The sequence below is a fragment of the Bidens hawaiensis genome, unplaced genomic scaffold (genome assembly GCF_021521415.1).
Source record: "Bidens hawaiensis isolate Kalapana, Puna unplaced genomic scaffold, B.hawaiensis_p1.1 tig00020021_1, whole genome shotgun sequence".
NCBI classification, from domain to species: Eukaryota; Viridiplantae; Streptophyta; class Magnoliopsida; order Asterales; family Asteraceae; genus Bidens; species Bidens hawaiensis.
The window spans coordinates 432,665-453,602 of record NW_027493040.1 but is presented as its reverse complement, the minus strand read 5'-3'; the positions used below and the strand labels follow the sequence as shown (position 1 = coordinate 453,602).

The 20,938-nt window shown below is 40.9% G+C and overlaps 1 protein-coding gene across 1 annotated transcript; it reads right to left on the bottom strand.

The window, feature by feature from the left end:
• Positions 1 to 3,096, bottom strand: LOC143559691 (putative pectinesterase/pectinesterase inhibitor 61). The gene is made up of 4 exons (XM_077048188.1): positions 2,391 to 3,096; positions 1,922 to 2,265; positions 940 to 1,076; positions 1 to 857 (listed from the first exon to the last, which is right to left on the bottom strand). Exons 1-4 carry the CDS (start codon positions 3,003 to 3,005, stop codon positions 160 to 162), a joined length of 1,794 nt encoding a protein of 597 aa, XP_076904303.1. The 5' UTR covers positions 3,006 to 3,096; the 3' UTR covers positions 1 to 159.
• Positions 3,097 to 20,938: the final 17,842 nt, after the last annotated feature.

The following is a 20,938-nucleotide window of genomic DNA, read 5'->3' as shown; positions in this document are numbered from 1 at the left end:
GATCATTATCACTATATCCCATACATTGCCAGTCTAGCACCAACACCACGTCTTCTCGTGTCACATCCTTTTGGTTATTCAATTTTTTTTGACAAAAACAAATTAGCAAATAACTATAACCTCTATAACCCAATCAACTAAATCATAAATCACAAAACCTTACTCCGTTAGACCCGCCACGAATGCAACACCGGTCGATGGCAGCCACGACGACCCATATATAAACTTCGCCACTGTAAACCGGCTAGCCTCTATAACCGATGTAATCACCCGATAACCAGGCCATTTAACCCGTCCTTTAACTCCCGCACCCGGCCCATTATTCATATACTCCCCATAGTATAATGTATCAAGTGCAAACGACCCGTCCCATTCTAGCCACCCCTTCGGGTCAATGTGGTCACCCATGTACGACAACAAGTACACCGTCCGTGAATACTTTTTCCAAGGCCGGCCTAGAAACGTTTGGAAACTCCCGTTCGAAGCTTTAAGATCGGGTTGTGCTAGAAGCTTGCAAAAGTGGATTGAGATCCCCGTGTTTTGATTAGGGTCTTTTCGGTTTTGAGCCGTGATGGTAACCTTTTGGCGGTCCATTGGCTTTCGGGCATAAATGTTACAGTTCTGAAGGACAACTGCCGCGTTACCAAAAATAAAATCAACTGTCCCGTATATGTCACAGTCACGATAGAGCTGGCGTTGAGAGTGCACATACAGTGAATCCTGGTACCCAATAATATTGCACCGGTAAACCACTGAGCGGTCTGCACCGATTCTAAGTGCAACCGCTTGGTGTTTTTCGGGTCCAGCATAATTCTCAAATGTTATGTCACGTGCCATGAAGCCAGCACCCGTGGCAGCTGAATAAAACATAGAACATGGAATGAGGTAATGTGAAAATGACTTATTGAAGACATGGGTTACGAGTGGTGATGTGTTTACCAAAAGAAGCAGTGTGGAATGTGGTCACATGGTCAGCCACACTAATTCCTCCTGTAATGACCGTTTTGCCCTTCCCGTCACCTATGAACATCAAATTTGTCTTCTTTCTACCCACCTTCAAATCATTCTCTTCGTATCTACAAAATTACAATCACATAAAACTATTTTTATACCTTTTAATATTAATATATAAATATTATTCCAAGTTGGATAGAAGATTTATATTCATTTTTGTGACTTATGGATGAACTATTAAATATTTAAATATATGACATTTGTCAACAATGTGGAAATTTAAAATAGATTACGACATAAACTAAACAAATAACTACAATAATTTGCATTGTGACTTCAAAGTGGAATTGATTGCTTAGGAAACCAATGATCATACTTTAACACCACCAAACTTATTTAAATTATATTATATATTTATTATTTTATTTCTAACAGTTTTATGCACGGTAGAAATCATGTTTTAACCTTAAACTATAATGAGAATCCATGCTATAGTTAATTTTTTTTTTATTACAATCATCTTTTAAACCGTTTAAAGTATGTCATTTTTAAACAGTACCATACCTCTATACAAAAGCATAACATCGCGTTACTTGTCTTATATAGACATACAAGAGTCCTAAACAAGCCTATAAAAAATCGCTTTACGAAAGTTGTTTAAAGGTGTCCATAGTTTGACACAAACCTAAACGGACAAAACGTGTATTCATATGCGTCATAATCATGTAATATCAAATCAATAAGAGTGTGATATGATATGATTAGTAACGTAATATTGTTTTAGCATGAGAATAATCATATATCCAACAAATCGTTATTAAAATTATTATTTACGTAACTTTATTGTTTAAATATTTTAAAACACTTTTACTTGTTACTGTCATCCTATGTGACCAAAAGGTTGTTAGCAAAAGTGACACCAACTGTCAGAAATAACATAATAACATAAAGTGTTTGTCTTTTTTACCTTCCAGCCTTCACGTATATTATGAACCGCCGACTACTCTTCTCAGGTGCCTTCTTGATCGCCTCCTTGATCGTCTTGAATGTGCCGTTGCCACCATCTTTCGAAACAATGATGTCGGCTTGAATTGTGGCAGCCGGCATCTCCATCAATTTCCTCTCCTTCCTACTCATCCATTCTGGAAATTCCGGAGAAGCTTCTCCGGAATTTTCCTTTAGTAACTTCCTTCGGTTTTGTACCGTTATTCCATTGTAGTCATTGCCAGCATTCTCCGACGAATATATCGCCAACGTGTTACTCACCAACTCCGACAAGTCCTTCAATTTATCCTTCATCAAATTCTTCACCTGTATTAAAAAACGAATGTGTCAGTTGTCGTTAAAATAAATAAATATAAATTATAAATAAATAAGAGACTGCTGATATCCTTTCAATGATTTAATTAAAAGGTTACCAAATTAACATTATTTACCTCTCCTTCCTCCGCATCCGTTAATCCATCCGTACACGTATCCTGATTCGTCAGCGAAGCGCTAAGCCACGTCATCACGTCGTTGGGAGTCCCCACGCGCGGCGCGTGGGTATCACCGTCAGGCGCAACAGTCATAAGCGACTGTTGTAGCTGGTCCACCGAGTCTTCTAGAAGCTCAAGGCAATCGTCATACGCCGACCGGACACGCGTACTCATCTCCATGTTATTAAAATCAGTGGACGCATACAACGCCCGGCCAACGTGGCCGAGCGTCATGTTCACGGAAATGTGAACTAGGTCTTTATCCGACGCGCTGAGCGAACCCGGGAAATCTAGAAACGAGTTGACACATAGGTTCTGGTAAAGCGTACGGCTGCATACCCGCGAAATGGCTTTTGTCGGTTTTGGACGGGTTATTGAACCCGATCCATTACCCGAAGAGTTTGATCGAAGACCGATCGCTAGGCCCACGGTTAACGCGGATGCCACAATGAGTAAAATCCCGACTATGAGGAGGATTTTTTGTAGCCGAGATTTTGACTTTGTGACGGGTAATTCAGGTTCGGGTTGTTCGCGTTCGGATTGTGACTTGGCTTCAAGTCTCCCATAGTTCATGATTCTTATGAACAATTGGTTAGTAAAGAGAAAGTGAATAAATGAAATTGAGGATGAGATATGTGATAATGATGGGAGAGTTGAGGATGATAATAATGAGAGATGTTTAAATGTGGGAGGTATTATATATAGTTATATACACAATTATATTATGCATAAAACATATAATATACGATGTGTATATATACTATATATTACTTTTATACGAAAATAGTCAAATACATACTAAAGGGCTGTTAGCAGATATCAAACATGGGTTGCAAATCCCGTTATGGTACCGAAGAATAACAAACAATGGCGCATGTGCATAGATTTCAATGACTTAAACAAAGCATGCCCCAAATATTGTTATCCGTTACCCGAAATTGATCTTAAGGTGGATTCGTTAGCACCGTTTCGCCTTAAATGCTTCCTGGATGCGTATAAGTGGTACCATCAAATCCACATGGCCGTTGATGATCAGGACAAAACCGCTTTTCGGACGCCCGATGGCACATTTTGTTACCAAATGATGCCATTTGGACTTAAGAATGCCGGGTCCACATACCAACGCCTGATGGACAACCAGTTTCATGCCCAAATTGGGAGGAACTTGGAAGTCTACATGGATGACTTGGTCATCAAAAGCCCTGACGCAGAAGCGATGTTGAAAGACATCGAATAAACTTTCAACACGCTTAGGAAGATAAACATGAAACTCAACCCGAGCAAGTGTGCCTTTGGAATGGAAGAAGGGAAGTTCTTGGGGGTCATCGTCACTAAAGATGGCTTCAGAGCGAACCCTGAAAAGGTCGAATCCATTATCAAAATGGAATCACCTACTACCATCAAACAGGCTCAGACACTGAATGGACGACTAGTGGCACTTAATCGCTTTCTGGCAAACCACGCGGATAAGTCGTTTCCTTTCGTGTCAACGTTGAGAAACTGTTTAAAGAAAACGCACTTCCGCTGGACACCAGAAGCGGAAGCATCTTTTCAAGAGATTCGTTCACGCTTGATCGAACTCCCAACGCTCACAGCACCAAAAGCGGGAGAGGAGTTAATCCTATACCTTTCCGCAACAGATAGAGCAACCGGGGCAGTCCTGCTAGTAGAGCGAAAAGGCATCCAGATGCCAATCTATTATGTCAGCCGTATCCTAACAGACGTAGAAACCCGGTACTCTACCCTCGAAAAATTAGTCTTAGCACTTATACATGCTTCACGCAGGTTAAGACGATATTTCCAGGGTCACCCAATCACCATTCTCTCCAACTTCAAACTTGCAAACGTTCTACGCAAACCCGAGTTATCGGGACGCCTAGCCAAATGGGCAATTGAGTTGGGGGAATACGCGATAAAGTATAAGCCAAGACCAGCCATAAAAGGCCAGGTTTTGGCCGACTTTATTGCGGAAGTGTCTGCATCGCTGGAGAAAGAGTGCCAGGAAGAGGCTCAACCCTCTCCAGCACAGGACATCAATGATGTCTGACGACTCTACACTGATGGAGCAGCCAGTAACGAGGGTTCAGGCGCAGGGCTGAAACTAACCAACCCAGCAGGCCAAGAATACACTTACGCTATTCGACTGGATTTTCCAAGTACGAATAACGAAGCCGAGTATGAAGCATTCTTGGCCGGGCTGAGAATTGCGCGTAAGATGGGAGTGAAACACTTGGAAGCCCACGTGGATTCCATGTTAGTAGCCAATCAGATCAACGGGACGTACACGGCCGTGAACGACACAATGGCCCTGTACCTCGCACAAGCAAAAACCCTTATGCGCGATTTTAACAATTGCAAAGTCATACACGTCAAGCGTAGTGAAAACAAATATGCGGATGCGTTAAGCAAGCTTGCATCATTAGCCTTCACCCACTTGGGAAAGGACATCCGCATTGAACTCCTTGAGGCACCTTCGGTCCCGCACAAGGAAATTTGTGTCATCCAAACCGGCACAGAAACGTGGATGACACCAATAATAAAATACCTTGCGGCAGGTACACTACCAGAGTCAAAAACACAGGCAAGAAAACTACGCTGTAAAGCACTGAATTATCAACTCATCGATGACATCCTTTACAGACGTAACTTTCTTGGCCCACTCTTAAGATGTGTGGACAACCAAGATGCTGACTACCTCCTAAGGGAAGTACACGAAGGCATCTGTGGAGTACACGCAGGTCCACTCGCTGTTGTAGCTAAACTAAACAACACGGGATACTTTTGGCCGGGGATGCATACGGATGCGCTGGCATACATCAAAAAATGCAGGTCTTGTCAGCTCTACGCACCCAACACGCATCGCCCAAAGAATGAACTTGTTCCAGTTACCTCTTTATGGCCATTTCAGAAGTGGGTCATCGATGTGACAGGCCCATTTCCTACAGCAGCAGGAAATGTTCAGTTCCTAGTGGTAGCCATCGACTACTTCACCAAGTGGATAGAAGCAAAACCCTTAGCCCAAACAACCGCGAAACATATCAAAAAATTTATTTGGGAATTTATTATTTGTCGTTTTGGACTTCCACAGAATTTGGTGAGCGATAACGGCACCAACTTTGCTGACAAGAAGCTACAAAAGTGGCTGGAAGAACTTCAAATCACCCACACTTTTACCTCAGTGGCGCACCCGCAGGGTAATGGTGAGGTAGAAAGAGCAAATAAGAGCATCGTCGAAGGCATAAAGAAAAGACTCTTGGAACACAGATCCGGCTGGGTGGACGAGCTTCCGCACGTCCTTTGGGCAAACAGAACGCTGAAAAAGGCCAGTACGGGAGAAACCCCGTTCAGTCTCACTTATGGCACTAAAGCCATGGTCCCGGTCGAAATTGGTTTACCCTCACCAAGGGTCTTGATTCAGCCAGAAGACAATGATGCGGAAAGACGGTTAGACCTTATGCTAACCGAGGAACGCAGAGACTTAGCCGCAGTGCGTGAAGAGAACTACAAGCGACAAATGCAAAAGTACTACAACACGCGGGTAAAACTCTGCAACTTCAATGTAGGAGACTACATACTGCGTAACAACGAGGCTTCGAACCAACAACGCCCAGGAAAACTGGCCCCGGTCTGGGAAGGGCCATACATTATCAAAGAAGTTCTGGGAAAGGGCGCATACCGGCTCGAAAGGCTCGATGACACTCCCATCCCAAGAACATGGAATGGAGCTCAATTACGCAAATGTTATATGTAGATCAATTCCAAACTTGTAAAGGAAAGGCCTAGAGCCACTTATAATGGAAATGATTCTCCTTTCACAATGTGTTGATAGCCTTACCTTTATACTTATGAACTTCCCACACTGATGTGCCGGTATTCACCGCATAAATATGGGAAGAAGTAAGTCGTTACGTGTGGAAGGCGGAAAAACCCGCATAAACACAAAACGGTAAAAATTTCAAAAGTTTTAAGGAAAACCTCCACGCAGGTCAGATGTAGGCAAAGTTTAGCCATCCTACTAAGTGCAAGTGACGGTCTTACCCGCACAATCACGAACAAGGAAGCAAAACTTCAACCTATTATCTACCACGTTCAAAGGTTAACTTATTCTAAACACTTAGAAAATTTCAAATGAAAAGATGAGGAAAACTTCCACGCAGGTCAGATATAAGTAAAGTTAAGCCATCCTACTAAGTGTAAGTGACGGTCATACCCGCACAATCATGAAAGAGGAAGCGAAACAAACTTATAATTTGCCACGTTAAAAAGTTAACTTATCTAAGTACTAAAGAAATTGCTAAGTTAAATCAAAACATGCGTAAAATAAACAAGGCAAGGAATTAACACAATCTTTATTTCATCAAAATTCAAATATTACAAAGATTGCTGGGTGCATACCCGCATACAAAAGAAGCTATACAAAAACAAAAATCTACTCTAATGGTGGAAAGGGATCTTCAAGATCAAGCCTCAGGACCACTTCCACTTGGACCCGCACCATCAGTAGAGTGTGGCGGTTCAAGGAAGGCTTTAAGGATAGCTAGCCCATCATCAGCAGCGGCAACTTCGTTTACCTTCTCCACCACCGGATGCGGGAAGGCGGCATACTGATTCACTGCTTGGTCGTATACAGCTTCAGTATCCACATCAAATAAAGGGAAGTTGGAAGGCGGGATGCCTTTCTCAACGAACCCTAGACCAAGCAGGAAGCCGGCCTTTTCCCCATCCTCATGAGAAGCGTTGAGGGCTGCGCTTATAGCATCGTCATAAGACGTATCCGTGAAGACCCGATGCACAACCTACAAAAAGAAAAAATACAAGTATCAAAACCTTTTCTATTCACAAAGAAGCGTAAAGACATTATGAAGTTAAGCTTACCTGAGACAACGCTTCTCGAAGAAGCCATTCCTTGGCAACCAGAGCTTCTTGGAGGGCGGCTTGAGCTTGGTTACGGGCGCGTTCGGCTTCATTTTTATTGAGGTTGGCAAGCAACACTTCCTTTGCAGCAGCCTCTTCAACGCCCTTTAGCTTCCGCTCAGTGTGGTCAAGCACCCCCCTCTGGTCCAGGATCTCTTGGAGCTTCTTCGCGTCTTCCATCGCCAAGGCATCATGAGCCTGTTGGAGCGCCTCTAGTTTAGCTTTAAGTTCCTCATTCTCGAGGCGTAGAGGCTCAGCAACAGCTTCAGCCTTGGTGGCCCTTTCAGTTGCGTTCCGAGCAGTTTCCTTAGCCAGCCGAAGCTGTTCGTTAACAGCTTGGGCAGCTTTGGAATGGGCCTCGAGACGGGCCTGGACTTCAACTTCAAGGGCCTTGAACGCCTTCTCCTTCTCCGCAGCGGCCGCGGAGAGCCTCCTATTCTCCTCCCGGACAGCCCGCGCCTGAGCTACTTCTTGGATACGAGCTGCTTTTAACTTGTCGTTTTCACGACAAAGCAGCTCGACGCGCGGCTGCATCCGGGCCAGGAGAACCCGAAGCTCATTGGTTAGCCTACCCTCCTGGTAGCTAGCCATGGCTTCCCCCAACGCACCACTGGGAGCTGCGTGACGAGCCCACTCCACGCACTCCACAGGTGTGCGAAGGGTTGTTCCTCGGCGGATGTTCCATCGTGGAACATACACTTCATTGGAATCCGACACTGCAAAAAACAAAAAGCATATAGGAAAAGATGATAAAAAAAAGAGGCCAAAAGAACCCTACGCACCTGTAGGGTCAACAACAGGCCGATAGCCGCCAAACCCATCACCTGAACCCAAGGGAAATCCGTCCAAGAGGTCAGGTAGATGGGAAGGAGGCAGAGGTTGGCGAGAAGGCCCATGCATACCTGAAGGATCGGCCGTTGTTGCTGATGACGGAGGAGGCATGGTGAAGGCCGCCGCGGTGGTAGAAACCAATGGAGGTGAACTCACAACCGTGGTCGCCGCTGCGGAGTCCGCAGAAAAAGTAACCGCCGGCTCAGTGAAAGATGCGGTAAATATGGCACTGACAGCCGGCGGTGATGTCATCGCGGTTGGAACAGTTGGCTCAACTGGGTGAGCAACTGGACCAACGGAAGCAGGCGCAGCCGCCTGGGTCGTCGCCTCAGGTAGGCTGACCAAGCCTACCGTCATGGGTCCGGAGGTACTCCTCCCCGCTCCACCCTGGAATGCGGTAGCATCCACGCCTGCACAAAGAAGATAAGTATTAATGATGGAAAGCTATGAAGTTAAAAATAAAGTTTGTACTTACGGGTTTTCTTGAGCCTAAAAGTGCGGACAGGCGGGGATGAACCCGATGGAGCCGGCCTCTTCACGCCGCTCACCGTTGTCATCCTGGGCTCTCCGGAGGTGACAGTCGCCGCAGCCTCCGGAGCAGTGGTCTTATCACCACCGTGGTTCCCCGCCACCTCCTCGCTCTCGGTCTCTGAATCAGACCGAGGCACCGGATCGGCAGTGGAGGCCACCTTCGCCTTCCCCTTCCCGCCGGCAGCCTTCTTCTTCCGCACCAACGGAGGACCATCTGCGGATTCCTCATCAGAACACAAGATTAGAGGAATTCCAGCAGAGGTTTCAGCATTGAGGGGTCGAGGGTTGAATAACACCTTACCTGGCCGCCTGGCGCTCAGGATCTCGTGGCCTGGCGGGTAGACCTCCACGAACCGATCCGCCGTCTGTGCAAGGATGGGCAACTCGTTCTCATCTAGAGCACGAGTACCCATCCGAGCGGGACTATCAGCCTCCCGCGGATAGAGGAGCGACTGCAAGTCGTTCCCCTCTGAAATAAAAAAAAAACAGTTAGAAGACAAACCTATATAAACAAATAAGACAGAGCGTACCGTAAGGGACAGAGTTCAAACCGTATTCAAGGACGATCGGGATCTTTTGCGCATCCGCATCCTTCCACACCCGGCTCATCCCGAGCATCACCATCCCGGACTCCGCAAAGCGGTAAACCGGAGATTGGACTCGGGATATCTTTGAGAACCATTCCGCCTCCTGGTAGTTGGAGGCGTGAAGGCTGGGGAGTGCTTGCCCATTCTTGAACTTCATGGCAAGGGGGATGGCGCGAGCGGAGATAAAAAAGAACTCCCGCTTCCATGAACGAAGACTGCGCTCGGTTGCGCAAATCTTCAAACCCTTGATCCGGGTTATCAGAGTATACCACCCCTGGATGCACCTCCAAGAGTAGAAGGTCATCAGGCGGTCGACGAAGGGCTCAACGCCCAGAATCCGGCACACCCACTCGAAGTGGCGAATCTTCGCGATCGCCATCGGGTGCACCTCGGTCAGGTGTACACCGTGCCTCTCTAGGACACGGTACACAAACTTTGTCAAAGGGAACCTAAGATTCCCATAGACAAAGAATGCGGCATATACCCCGATCTTGCATCTGGGGGCATCATACACCGTCTGATGAGGTTCAGGAAACTCAGGCTCGAGAGACTCGAGCATGAACTTCCTGACGATGTACTGATATAGATCGACAGGCAGAGCACACTGGCACTCGCCAGCAGTACTCTTGTCATCCTTGTCGGACGTGGATGACGGGTGCTCGGCGTACACCCCTGCCTCCTGGGCTGTAGCCTCAAGATCGTGAACAGAAGACATCTTTCAGGTATGAAAAGGAGAACGATTCCAAGAGAATGCTCGACTGAAAAGTAGAGTATTCGCCGGAAATCGTTTTGAAGATGAAGAGAAAAGTGAAAGTGTGGATTACAAAGGACCCTCTCCCCCATTATATACTAATCGCAATTAATGCGATGAATTTAATGCGGAAGAGAGAGAAATCGCAGGTGCAATGAAACTATGACACGTGGCAAAAAGCAAGCTGGCAACAGCTGTTGAAAGGACGCGTGCCAGTAATTTCGCGGCCACGCGCCCGAAAATTCGCGCCCACGCGCCTGAAAAAGCGTCTGGAATGACCATATACTGTCACGTCGCCATAACTTCCTGCACGACCTGACACTGTCAGAAGAAACCGTCGGACGACGTTTCAATAGTTTGGACTGTTCTTATCCTTTCACCAACTCTTCGAATTTCAAAATTTCAAAAAGATTCAAAAGCGGGAAAATACCCCTTACCTTGGCAACCAAGTAACTATAAGACAGGTGCGAGTAAAGTGTTACGGCAAAACCCTTCACATACTTAGCACCCGCAGGGAATTGACGCCAGGAATACCTTGGAAGTAAAGTAACCGTAAGACGAGTGCGGGTACAGTGTCAAGGCAAAACCCTTCACATACTTAGCGCTCCGCAGGGAATTCAAACCAAGAAGGATCTTCTGGGCCATGCTTGCGGAAACGGGAATAACATCCCCGCATGGCGGGAACGTCGAGAACTATATTGTTTGAAACTCTAATATGGAATTGGTGGTTTTAACATAATTGATCACTATTTTAAAAAACTACCAAAACCCCATGGAGAATCCACACAAGTGGGACTCAACGCTCCTGACTTGCGAGGAGGTTACAGACCCACCCGCTTCATACCCAAAGATCAAGCAGAAAAGTCGGGAATTTCTGCGTGACATTAGGAAAACCGCGGGAAGAATCCCCACGGAAAACCTTAAAACTAAAAACCCTTTTCAAAACCCCTTGCTAGTCCAAAAGTTCACCTCACTTATTAATAATTCATGAGAAGAACATTGGACTGGGGGGACTTGAAGAGGTAGGTCCCAGCAGAGCCCAGTTGGACCCGCAAGACTCACCTTGAAGAGGGACGTCTGCGCAACGACCAACTGCTTCCGCCGGACCCACCATGCTCAGAGAAGACCTTACGCGCAGTACGCCAGCTGTACCCGCAAGGAAAGCCTCCCAATGGTGAAGTACCCCGCTTGTTCCCGCAGTTGCGGATACAAGCCATCAGGGAAGGCTACCCGCACTGATAGCAAGGCTACACGCACAAGGCACTAACTCTTGCTACTTCAGTAGTCACCTGCTGGATTGAGCAAGGCGGGAATACTCCCGCCCAAATGAGCCAGTCCGTATGCTTCTGGAAGATCTTTTGTACTATACCTACCAAGGTATGGGCAAAACAGACGATCTGACCAGAACAACCCATGAACCAATCACAGGGTGACAGCTCACCGACAACAGTACGAGGAGGAGCACCCTCTAGTACTGTTTGTCACTATTAGCCGCTGCCTACTCACCAACCCTTACTATGGGACGTGCGCAGCCTATAGTTGGTGGAACAGTGCATAGCCGGCAGTAAAGGAACAGTATACAGCCGACCTTGTCACTGTCGGCCGCAGCCTATCCACCAACCAGCATGGCTTGTGCGTAGCCCACTGTTGGTAGAACATGAATACTATTCAGCCGGCTGTACCTTCTTGGAAACCTACCTTCGGCTATAAATACTCCAACACCTTGGAATGGTAAGGACATCATCTGATATCTCATTATCTTATCTTCTCTAGCAATCTCTTAATATACACTTATATTCAGAGCAATCTAGTCTGATTCTCACGCCGGAGGGTGGTCACAAGGAGGAACCCCCCCTTCTCAGTGACGAGCTTACGGTGTCTTTTTTGCAAGTCACCTGAAGAATAACCTTCTTTGCTGGACCTCATCCTCGTGGGAAACATTACTTAACCCCTAGATTATCCGTAATCTGCCCATGGTCGATTAGTGTTTCTTCATGTATATATACTATATATTACTTTTATACGAAAATAGTCAAATACATACTAAAGGACTGTTGTGTGCTGACTGGTTACTTGGACCACTCAAGTTGTAAGACGTGTTTGTGTATGGTTCGCAAGGGAAGTGACTTGTGGTGGGGTGGTAATTAATTAATATTGGAAGAAAAAAACATGTGAAAAAATTCGTTATTGTGTGTAAACGTTAAAAAAACATGTCAAATCCATCTATCGTATTTGTCTCGAGTGTGGTCGTGAAGGCGTTAATAGGTGGCGAGTATGAAAGTATAAAGTATATGATACCTGTTATGAAGAAAATCATAGTCGTAAATACTTGGATCCCGTTTGATTAGATGTATATAATTAATATACCGAAAAAATTAAAGATTTTGTATATTAATATAGCACCTTAAATTCTAAAAGTTTTATGGGTTACCTTATATTATACACCCTAAGGAAGGAATAGTTATAGAATAATGCATTAAGTTAGATTTTATTGTTTTAATTTTTTTTTATTATAGAATGCTCTTTCCACATGTACGAATTTATGTGCATCGTTCCCATTACTTTATTTACAAATTTATAAGACAGAATTACAAATTTTGTCCTTTAAAAAAAGCCAAAAACCGGTTCGTGTCCTTTTCTAAGTTTCCTTGCAGGCGGTGTACTTTAAACTTTTTTTTTCTACACGTTATGTCCTTTACGCTAACTGGGTTAGAAAAACTCAGTTAAATGCCCTCACGTGAGGCGCATGTGAGGGCATTTTTGTCTTTTCACCTGTACCTGCAACTCCTTCTTCTTCTTCATTTTGCAGATCTTAAGCTTCTATTTCACCTGTACCATATCCATCTTTTCACCTGTACCATACTAAACCCACCACTAAACCTTATCATATCCATCTTCTTCATCTTCATTAGCCTCATCCTTCTAACCCTAGCCACCGGGAATGATGTAGAGGTACTGTTTCACTAAACCTGTACCTGCAACTCCTTCATTTTGCAGATCTTGAAAATTCATTACAGTAACTTTCCCAAACCTTCATTACACCTTTAAAATAATATTACTTAATCCACATTTAATAAACCCCATAACCAAAATCACTCATCACTATTCATCGCTCCGACGTTCATAGCCACGGCTTCATCGCCTCCGACGATATCCACTGCCGTAAAGCATCGCTCCGACGATCTCCGCTGCCATAAACCATGCCGTAAACCATCTCTCTGACGATCTCCGCTGCCGTATAACCAGTCCATTCACCATCTTCCTTTCTCTTTTGCATTCCTCCATCTTCGATTTGACCGAAAGACAGTGAATGGGTTTCGATAGGGTTCCGATTTGGCCAAAATAAGAAGAATGGACTTCGATTAGGCTTTTTATTTGGCCGGAATACCGTGAATGGACTTCTATTAGGGTTTCGATTGGTCGTGACTGCCTTCCTCTGATAAAATTAAAGTGACGAGAGTAATGGGGGTATGATTTGCGATAACTGAATGGGGTTGAGATAATCCATTTCAAGGTGAGCTGGGATTTTGAAATTGGGGTTGAGATAATCAGTAACAAATATGGTGGGTGGTGGTGATTGAGAAGAAAGAATGGTTTTCCGGCAGTGGTTCGTGGTGGAAGATGGCAGCAGCGGCTGTAGTGGCAGATGCCCCATGACCTTTGATGTGTTGTTGGTATAAGGCAGGTGATGTTACCGGAGTACAACTTTTCGGTGGGGTTAAACTCGGTTCCAATCTTGATGTTGTCGGATATGGTATTCTGGCTTGGATTTTCCGGTGACAGGTGGTTATGATGGGATTGTTGGTTTGAAGTGATGTTGATGTTTGGTGGCCGGAAATGGATGCCGGAGCTCCGACGAGTTTTCCGGCGGGATGTTTCTGCCCTTGTGATGAAGAAGTTGCAGGGTAGGCAAAAAGACAAAACTACCCTCACATGCTTATCACGTGATGGGATTTAACAGAGTTTTTCTAACCCAGTTAGCGTAAAGGACATAACTTGTAGGAAAAAAAAGTTTAAAGTACACCGCCTGCAAGGAAACTTAGAAAAGGACACGAACCGTAATTTGGCTTTTTTTAAAGAACAAAATTTGTAATTCTGTCAATTTATAAACCAAACATCTACTCTTATAGAAAGATATTTAGCTTTTTCTGATCATTTTATTATTATTTTTTTTATGGATTTTAGAGGGTAAAAAAGTCGTTATGAATTAATTTGGTTGACTTTAAAGTTTAATGATGACGGTCTTTTTGATTTTGTAAAGCGCGTGTAGCTTTTTCACCAAGCACCTTTGCTTCATGGACTCTTCCAAATGATAAAAAGTTGTTCTTTTTATAATATTTTCCTTACATAATAAGAAAAGAAAAGAAAACAAATATAAATGTAAATTAAAAAGATTCTTTTGTTAACCAGTTTTCTTCAAAAACGGGTCAAAGTTTCATATTTTTATATAAAAGATAATTCAAGAAAATATAAGATTTTGTAAATTTTTGAATGAGATAGATACAAATAATTGTAAATATAAACAAAAAATAGGTTTTAAATCTTAAAGCCTAAATAACAAGCTATTTAAAATGTATTCTTTTGTGTGAATAACCATATTATTGAACTTTTAAACCAATAAACAATTAGGATTCTAGCTCTTTCATAAAGTTATATTACATATAAAAGCACACACACGCACAACTTACTTAGGTTCCACCTTTAGAAACCACAAACTTAGGAAAGTGCCTTTGATAAGAAAGCTTGCGAATTTGATTCGATGCTTAAAGACTCGACACCAAGAAACAATATCCATAGTTTTAAATACTCGATCTTATGACTCCCCACACAACCAAAAGTAATATTTCAAAGAGATTGTCTTACACGTACTAATTATATTTTACAAGTTCTGAATTTTGTATAAAGGGTGTGAAACGTATAAAACGTACAATAAAAAGGGTGAATGTAGATTTTTGTAACTATTAACGTAGGTTTCATTATTATTTATAAGTTGCATGATTGTTTGTTACATGTTGCCCAATTATTTAATCATTATGTGTAACTACTTATATATTTTCATAATTATTTTAATTCCTGCACAGTGACTTATATATGTTACGTTATTAGTTACTTCATGCGTAGTTATTTTGCTTCATGTGTAATTATGACACAAAACACGTACACTTAAAAGCTCTTTGCAAACCTTATCCTGTATATTACATTTGTGCTTAGTTAAACAAAAATATAAATTTTGTATGAAGTGTTATGACCGGTTTTGGACCTAGGATCATATTTTTGAGTTGTTAAGATTGTGAGGATGGAGAAGGAATCCCTTACACATTACTATAAACAACTCTAATAACCACGTAAAAACTTATATGTGCCGTGATAATTTTGTGTTATATAATTGGCCTACACGACTTTGCTTCTCTGTTCGATTATATTTTAAAAGCACTACATAGATGTGTTTGTACAATAATTAAAAGATTATCACCCCTAAGTTTGATAGTTAGAAGCTATAATTGTAATCAAGGTTAATATACCAATTGGAAGATTGCATAGACATAATCACATTCATTCAAGGGTTTTGAAGGGTTATTGCATGTACAAAATCTAGTCATACTGGCTTTATAAGTTGAACACATAAGTAACAACAAGTGCTAGGACACTATCAATTCAATTATCTCCTAACCAATACTCAAATAACCTAATTAAGGAAACTTTTACGCTCTTTAAAATTCGAAATCAATTGATAAAACGTTCATAATCATAACTTAAATAATCTCCAACTGAACGGTGATGTCAAGACAATATACCACTAACTTAATCTACGATTCACATTATAATTATAAAAATTATTTTATAAAGAATTGTTGTTCCTACAAAACTACCCATGAGCCTATCTCTATGAGCTATTTAAAACCATAACGTGTCCACTTGGTTTTCTTCTTGTGTCTTTAAGCTCTTTAATTTGTTTTTTCCTTAAGTGGTTTGATTCTTTTTCTTTCTTATACTATATCTTCATTGACGTCAATGACTCCTGACCTTCAAAACAAGTCTCTTAGATAAGTTAAAATGCTAATAATCTTCGAATATTACACTTATTTTCATACCCATAAGGTTTGTGGGTTTATTAGAATAATAGCAGCGATGTGAATTTGACTAGTATCGGTTATGTTTCTTACGACACCAGCACAATAATAGAAAAATAAATTCATAAGCGCCCCAAGCAATATCCAAATTCCAAACACATGCAACTTATGATCAAAGTGACACAAATTTCCTCGGTGTCAGTTAGGTTTGTTATGGACCAAAATTAAACCAAAAAATAAATTAGTAAACGCTCATAATAGTTGAACGACATTATTCGGTAGGTATAATATGGGCGTTGCGGCAGCGACTCGATGAGAATTTGGTTGTTATAGGATATACTCGTTGCGATATTGGAAATAAATTCAAATAACAAATTTATCAAATTAACATATTTAAACACTAATAAAAAAAGAAATATATGTATAACAAAAGTAAATATTAAAAAAAAAATAAGAACTTTGACAACCACTTTTAAACTTATATACCACACCAAAGAAAGACAAAAGTTACCAAATACCGAGTTTAGATAGGGTTTGAACTTACGCTCATCAAATCAATAATCTAAGTCACAAGAAACACGCAACAACTAGCTGACCACACAATCACAGCAAATTGTTAAATATCAAAATGATGTAAATAAAACCGTAACAAAACTAATTAAGTATTCAAAAAATACAAATGTATATGTATGCGTTTTGGAACAATAATATTGACATAAATAGCAATAATAAAATTATAAAATAAATAAAAGGTAAAAGTATGCGTGTACGGTGTATCTCAATAATAACGATGAATACACTGTGAAAATTCAATCGGTAACTATTTTGTTCGTTATGGTAATGACACATGCATTTCAAGTACGTTAGTGATTTTTCTAAAAAACTCAACCTGTCCGACATCAAGTTGGCAACTCCTCTCTTAGTCTCCCCGACCCATATGGAGCAGGTCAAACAATCATAGTATAAGTTTGAAAAATCGAATCTAGTAACAGATTGTTCATTAGCCATTTAGGCATGTGTAGAGGTTCACAAATCAGGTATTATGAAAAACCGGGTTCGGGTATGGAATCGGGTTTAGGTATGATTGGGTATTGAAAAATCAGGTATTAATAATAATCGGGTCTGGTTCGGGTCGGGTATTGGCTTGAAAAACCATACCATGTGTACCGGGTTCGGGTAGGGTATTGAACCGGGCATTCAATACCCGGGTATTTGAAGACCCTATTTTCGGGTATTGAAAAAACCCGTTTTATGGGTTTTGAATACCCTATTTTTCGGGTATTAAAAAAAACCCATTTTCTACAGTTTTCTTCTGTTAACGAGTCTGCTTCATTTTTTTATCCTAACTCCATATTTTTGCATACAAACTTCAAAGTTCATTCAAACATACATAAACAACTAAACAATGATACAAAAAACATATATTTTATGTGTTTTTAGTTGTTGTTTGGTATATCAAAAGGTGTTGCTCTAAACAAGTATTTATATCATATACGTGCTCCAAAAAAGATCCGTTGGAGAACGACTATAGATCTGTGGACAGCCACACAAAAACATGTGCGCAAACACTAATATTCTAGCATGCAAAAAGTCCGGTTCGGGTATGCAAAAAACCCGGGTTTCGGGTATAACTAGAACCGGGTTTTGGGTATAGCTTAAACCGGGTTTCGGGTTTCGGGTATACCTATAATCGGGTTTCGGGTATTATCGGGTGGGTTCGGGTTTCAACATTGAAAGTCATACCCTATTCGTACCCTATGGGTAGGGTCGGATTCGGGTATTAAAAACCCGAGTTTTAGAAAAAACTGGTTCCGGGTTTGGGTTTTTTGTGCACCTCTAGGCATGTGATATCCAAAAATAAGTTGTGGTGGTCATGATAGGGTGGGCCTGGTCCGTTGTAAGCCCAATAACTTAAAATCTTAAGCGAACCCGGGTGCCTCATCAACCGGCTAGCTAGGTGTCAAGTATAAACCAGAGGTGTATAAAACCGGTTCGGTCAAAACCGGTTCGGTTTTAGAAATTGGTTTAGGAGCAAGAGAGATCGACCTGATCCATGTCGGTTTGGTTTAAAACAGGTTTTTATCAAACCGGTTTGATTGTTCAAAAGAGAAACCGGTACCAAAACCGACGGTTTGGGTCGGTTCATGAACCGGTTTGGGTGGAACCGGTTTGCATGTCAAACCAGTTCGGGTCGGTTTGGCATGAACTGGTCTCAAACCGGGTTTTTTACACTATAGTATAAACTATGGCTTGTGTTTGATTGCCATATGAGTTCTTCATTATTTAAGGTCTTTGTAGCATAATCAAGGCATTTTAAGGAGGTTAACAACATTTGTCTTTTAGATAAAGCTGGATTAAGATAGCAAACACCAAGTAAACATTTAATTATTCTCAAGTGTTTCAAGGGTTTATTATCATCCATATTTGAATGCTACAAGCAATGTAAGTATTGAAGATATGTTTGAACCTTACACAACTGATCGAGCCAAGTTTGACAAAGAATTTGAGAACGTGTTTCAACCTGCATCTATGCTTGCAAACACCTGGAGGATTTGGCTCCATTGGTATCTTTTTCTTATAACATTGTTCTCTAAGAATCACCTTTGTGATTCAACTCATCAATAATAAATAATGCCCATAGTTAAGTGATTAACAAAACTTTGAATCTAAAATTGAAATAATACATGTAGATTATCGTATGTTATAACTAGCATATATACTATCTGCGACAACAAGAATAACAAAAAGTGTATATATATATATATATATATATATATATATATATATATATAGGGTAAGGATCCTAAGAGAACCCTTTGTAAATTGAGAACTTTGAGAACCATTTTGAACCACTAAAAACACCTTTAAAAAAATATTTAAAAAAATCATAAAACAAAAAATAATAAAAATTTTAAAAAAGTATTTTAACCAAAATTCTTATATTTCATTTCGGTTTCATTAAAAAAAATAAAAAAAAATTAAAAAAACAAAAAAAAAACGTCGTATTATACACACATGTATAATTTTATATAATTTTTAGTTACGTAATATACACATATGTACAATATCATTTATCTTAAATTATACACATGTGTACAAAAAAAAACAAGTAAATGTACATATATATGTATATAGAAAATGGTTCAAATAGAAAACAATTGTTTTGTGAGAAGTGTGAGAAGATCTTTATAATAAAATAAACCACCTAAATATGACACTATACCATGTAAATAGGAAATAATACAATTATTTAGAAACTACCAATTTCAACCACTAGATCATAGATCCAAGAGTCTAGATCTATTTTTATTCTTTTTACAAAAATATTGTTTTTTACATTAACCATACCATATGTATATATTATACATATGTGTATATAATTAAGTTAAACCAAGTTTTTTTTTATGAAACCGGGATGATAACTTAAGAATTTTGGTTTTTTACTTTTTTGATTTTTGTGTGTTTTTTATGCCCTGCTTGCGGTCGCGCATATAATGTATATATGTGTGAACCCTCGGGTGGGCAAAAGTTAAATTGCACTAATTTTGACGTTATTTTACTAATCTCGTGAAAATAACGTTAAAAGTGGCGGAAGGTTAATCAGGCATCATGTGGTGGCGTTGATAGCCGAAAGACAAGGGCACATGCACCAATCAGCCGGTGTCCCGATAATTGAGTGCTATGTGCCTTATGTCCAAGGCTTGATGCAAAACTACTATCGAGCCGGGGGTCTCACCGGAAGCAGCCTCTATATCCCTATGGGATAGAGGTAAGACTGTCTACATCTTACCCTCCTCAGACCCTACCATAGCATTGCTATTGGTGGGATATACTGAGTACGATGATGATGATGATTTTTGTGTTTTTTTATTTTATGATTTTTTTTTATTTTTGAATTTTTTGTAGTTCAAAATGGTTCTCATAGTTCTCAATTTCAAAAAAGTTCTTTCATGATCTTGATCATATATATATATATATTTCAAAACTACTCTAATCATATGTTAAGACATGAGTAACGATTTCAAAATCTTTTTTTTTGTTTTTTTTTTGTTTTCATATTTGGCAATAAACTGGTAGTTGAGCAAACAAATTGTTAGCAAATCACATCAACATATTTAATGCATAGGATTTTGCATACAAAGGTTGAGGGTAAGATACCATTATCTTAAAATTTATGCGAATATTTCGTGATTTATTTCGTAGTCTTGACGTCCACAATCTTTGAGTTGATATTTTATATTTGCTCGGTGAATTCAGGGACTCGCATGAGCCTTTGTACATGTGTGATGGTTCTTGAAGTTTATCACGTATACATACTTGAATCACCATAATTATACGTCTTTAAAAGTTAACGGATTTTCATTTCCCAAATTATACATTTAAAATAATAATAAAATGCTAGTGGATTGTTTTAAAAATGGCTGTTGAAGGTAGACAGAGATAAAAACCAGATGTTGTTATGGTGATAGGCGCATCATTAGATTTCATCACCGGTCTACTTGATTTCAATCTCAAAGCACCCCAACCAAATCGGTTTCCATATCCCTAATCAGTTCAACAATTATGTGCGATGAACACCATGTGATTAGTTGAAACATATTCTTCATGCAGAATCTTTAAAAGCAAACTAAAACCTAGTTGTTATACGAAACGCCGGCACTATTGCATGTGCTAGCTATAGAGGCAACCGAGCTGGTGATGAACCAAGCTGACAAAAGTGGAGGCAAGTAGACTTTTAAGACGTGCCGGTATAGTAGCTTTCATTGTTTACTATAGGGTATTCTAGTAATTTCATGATGTTTGTTAAAGAGACAAAAGTAA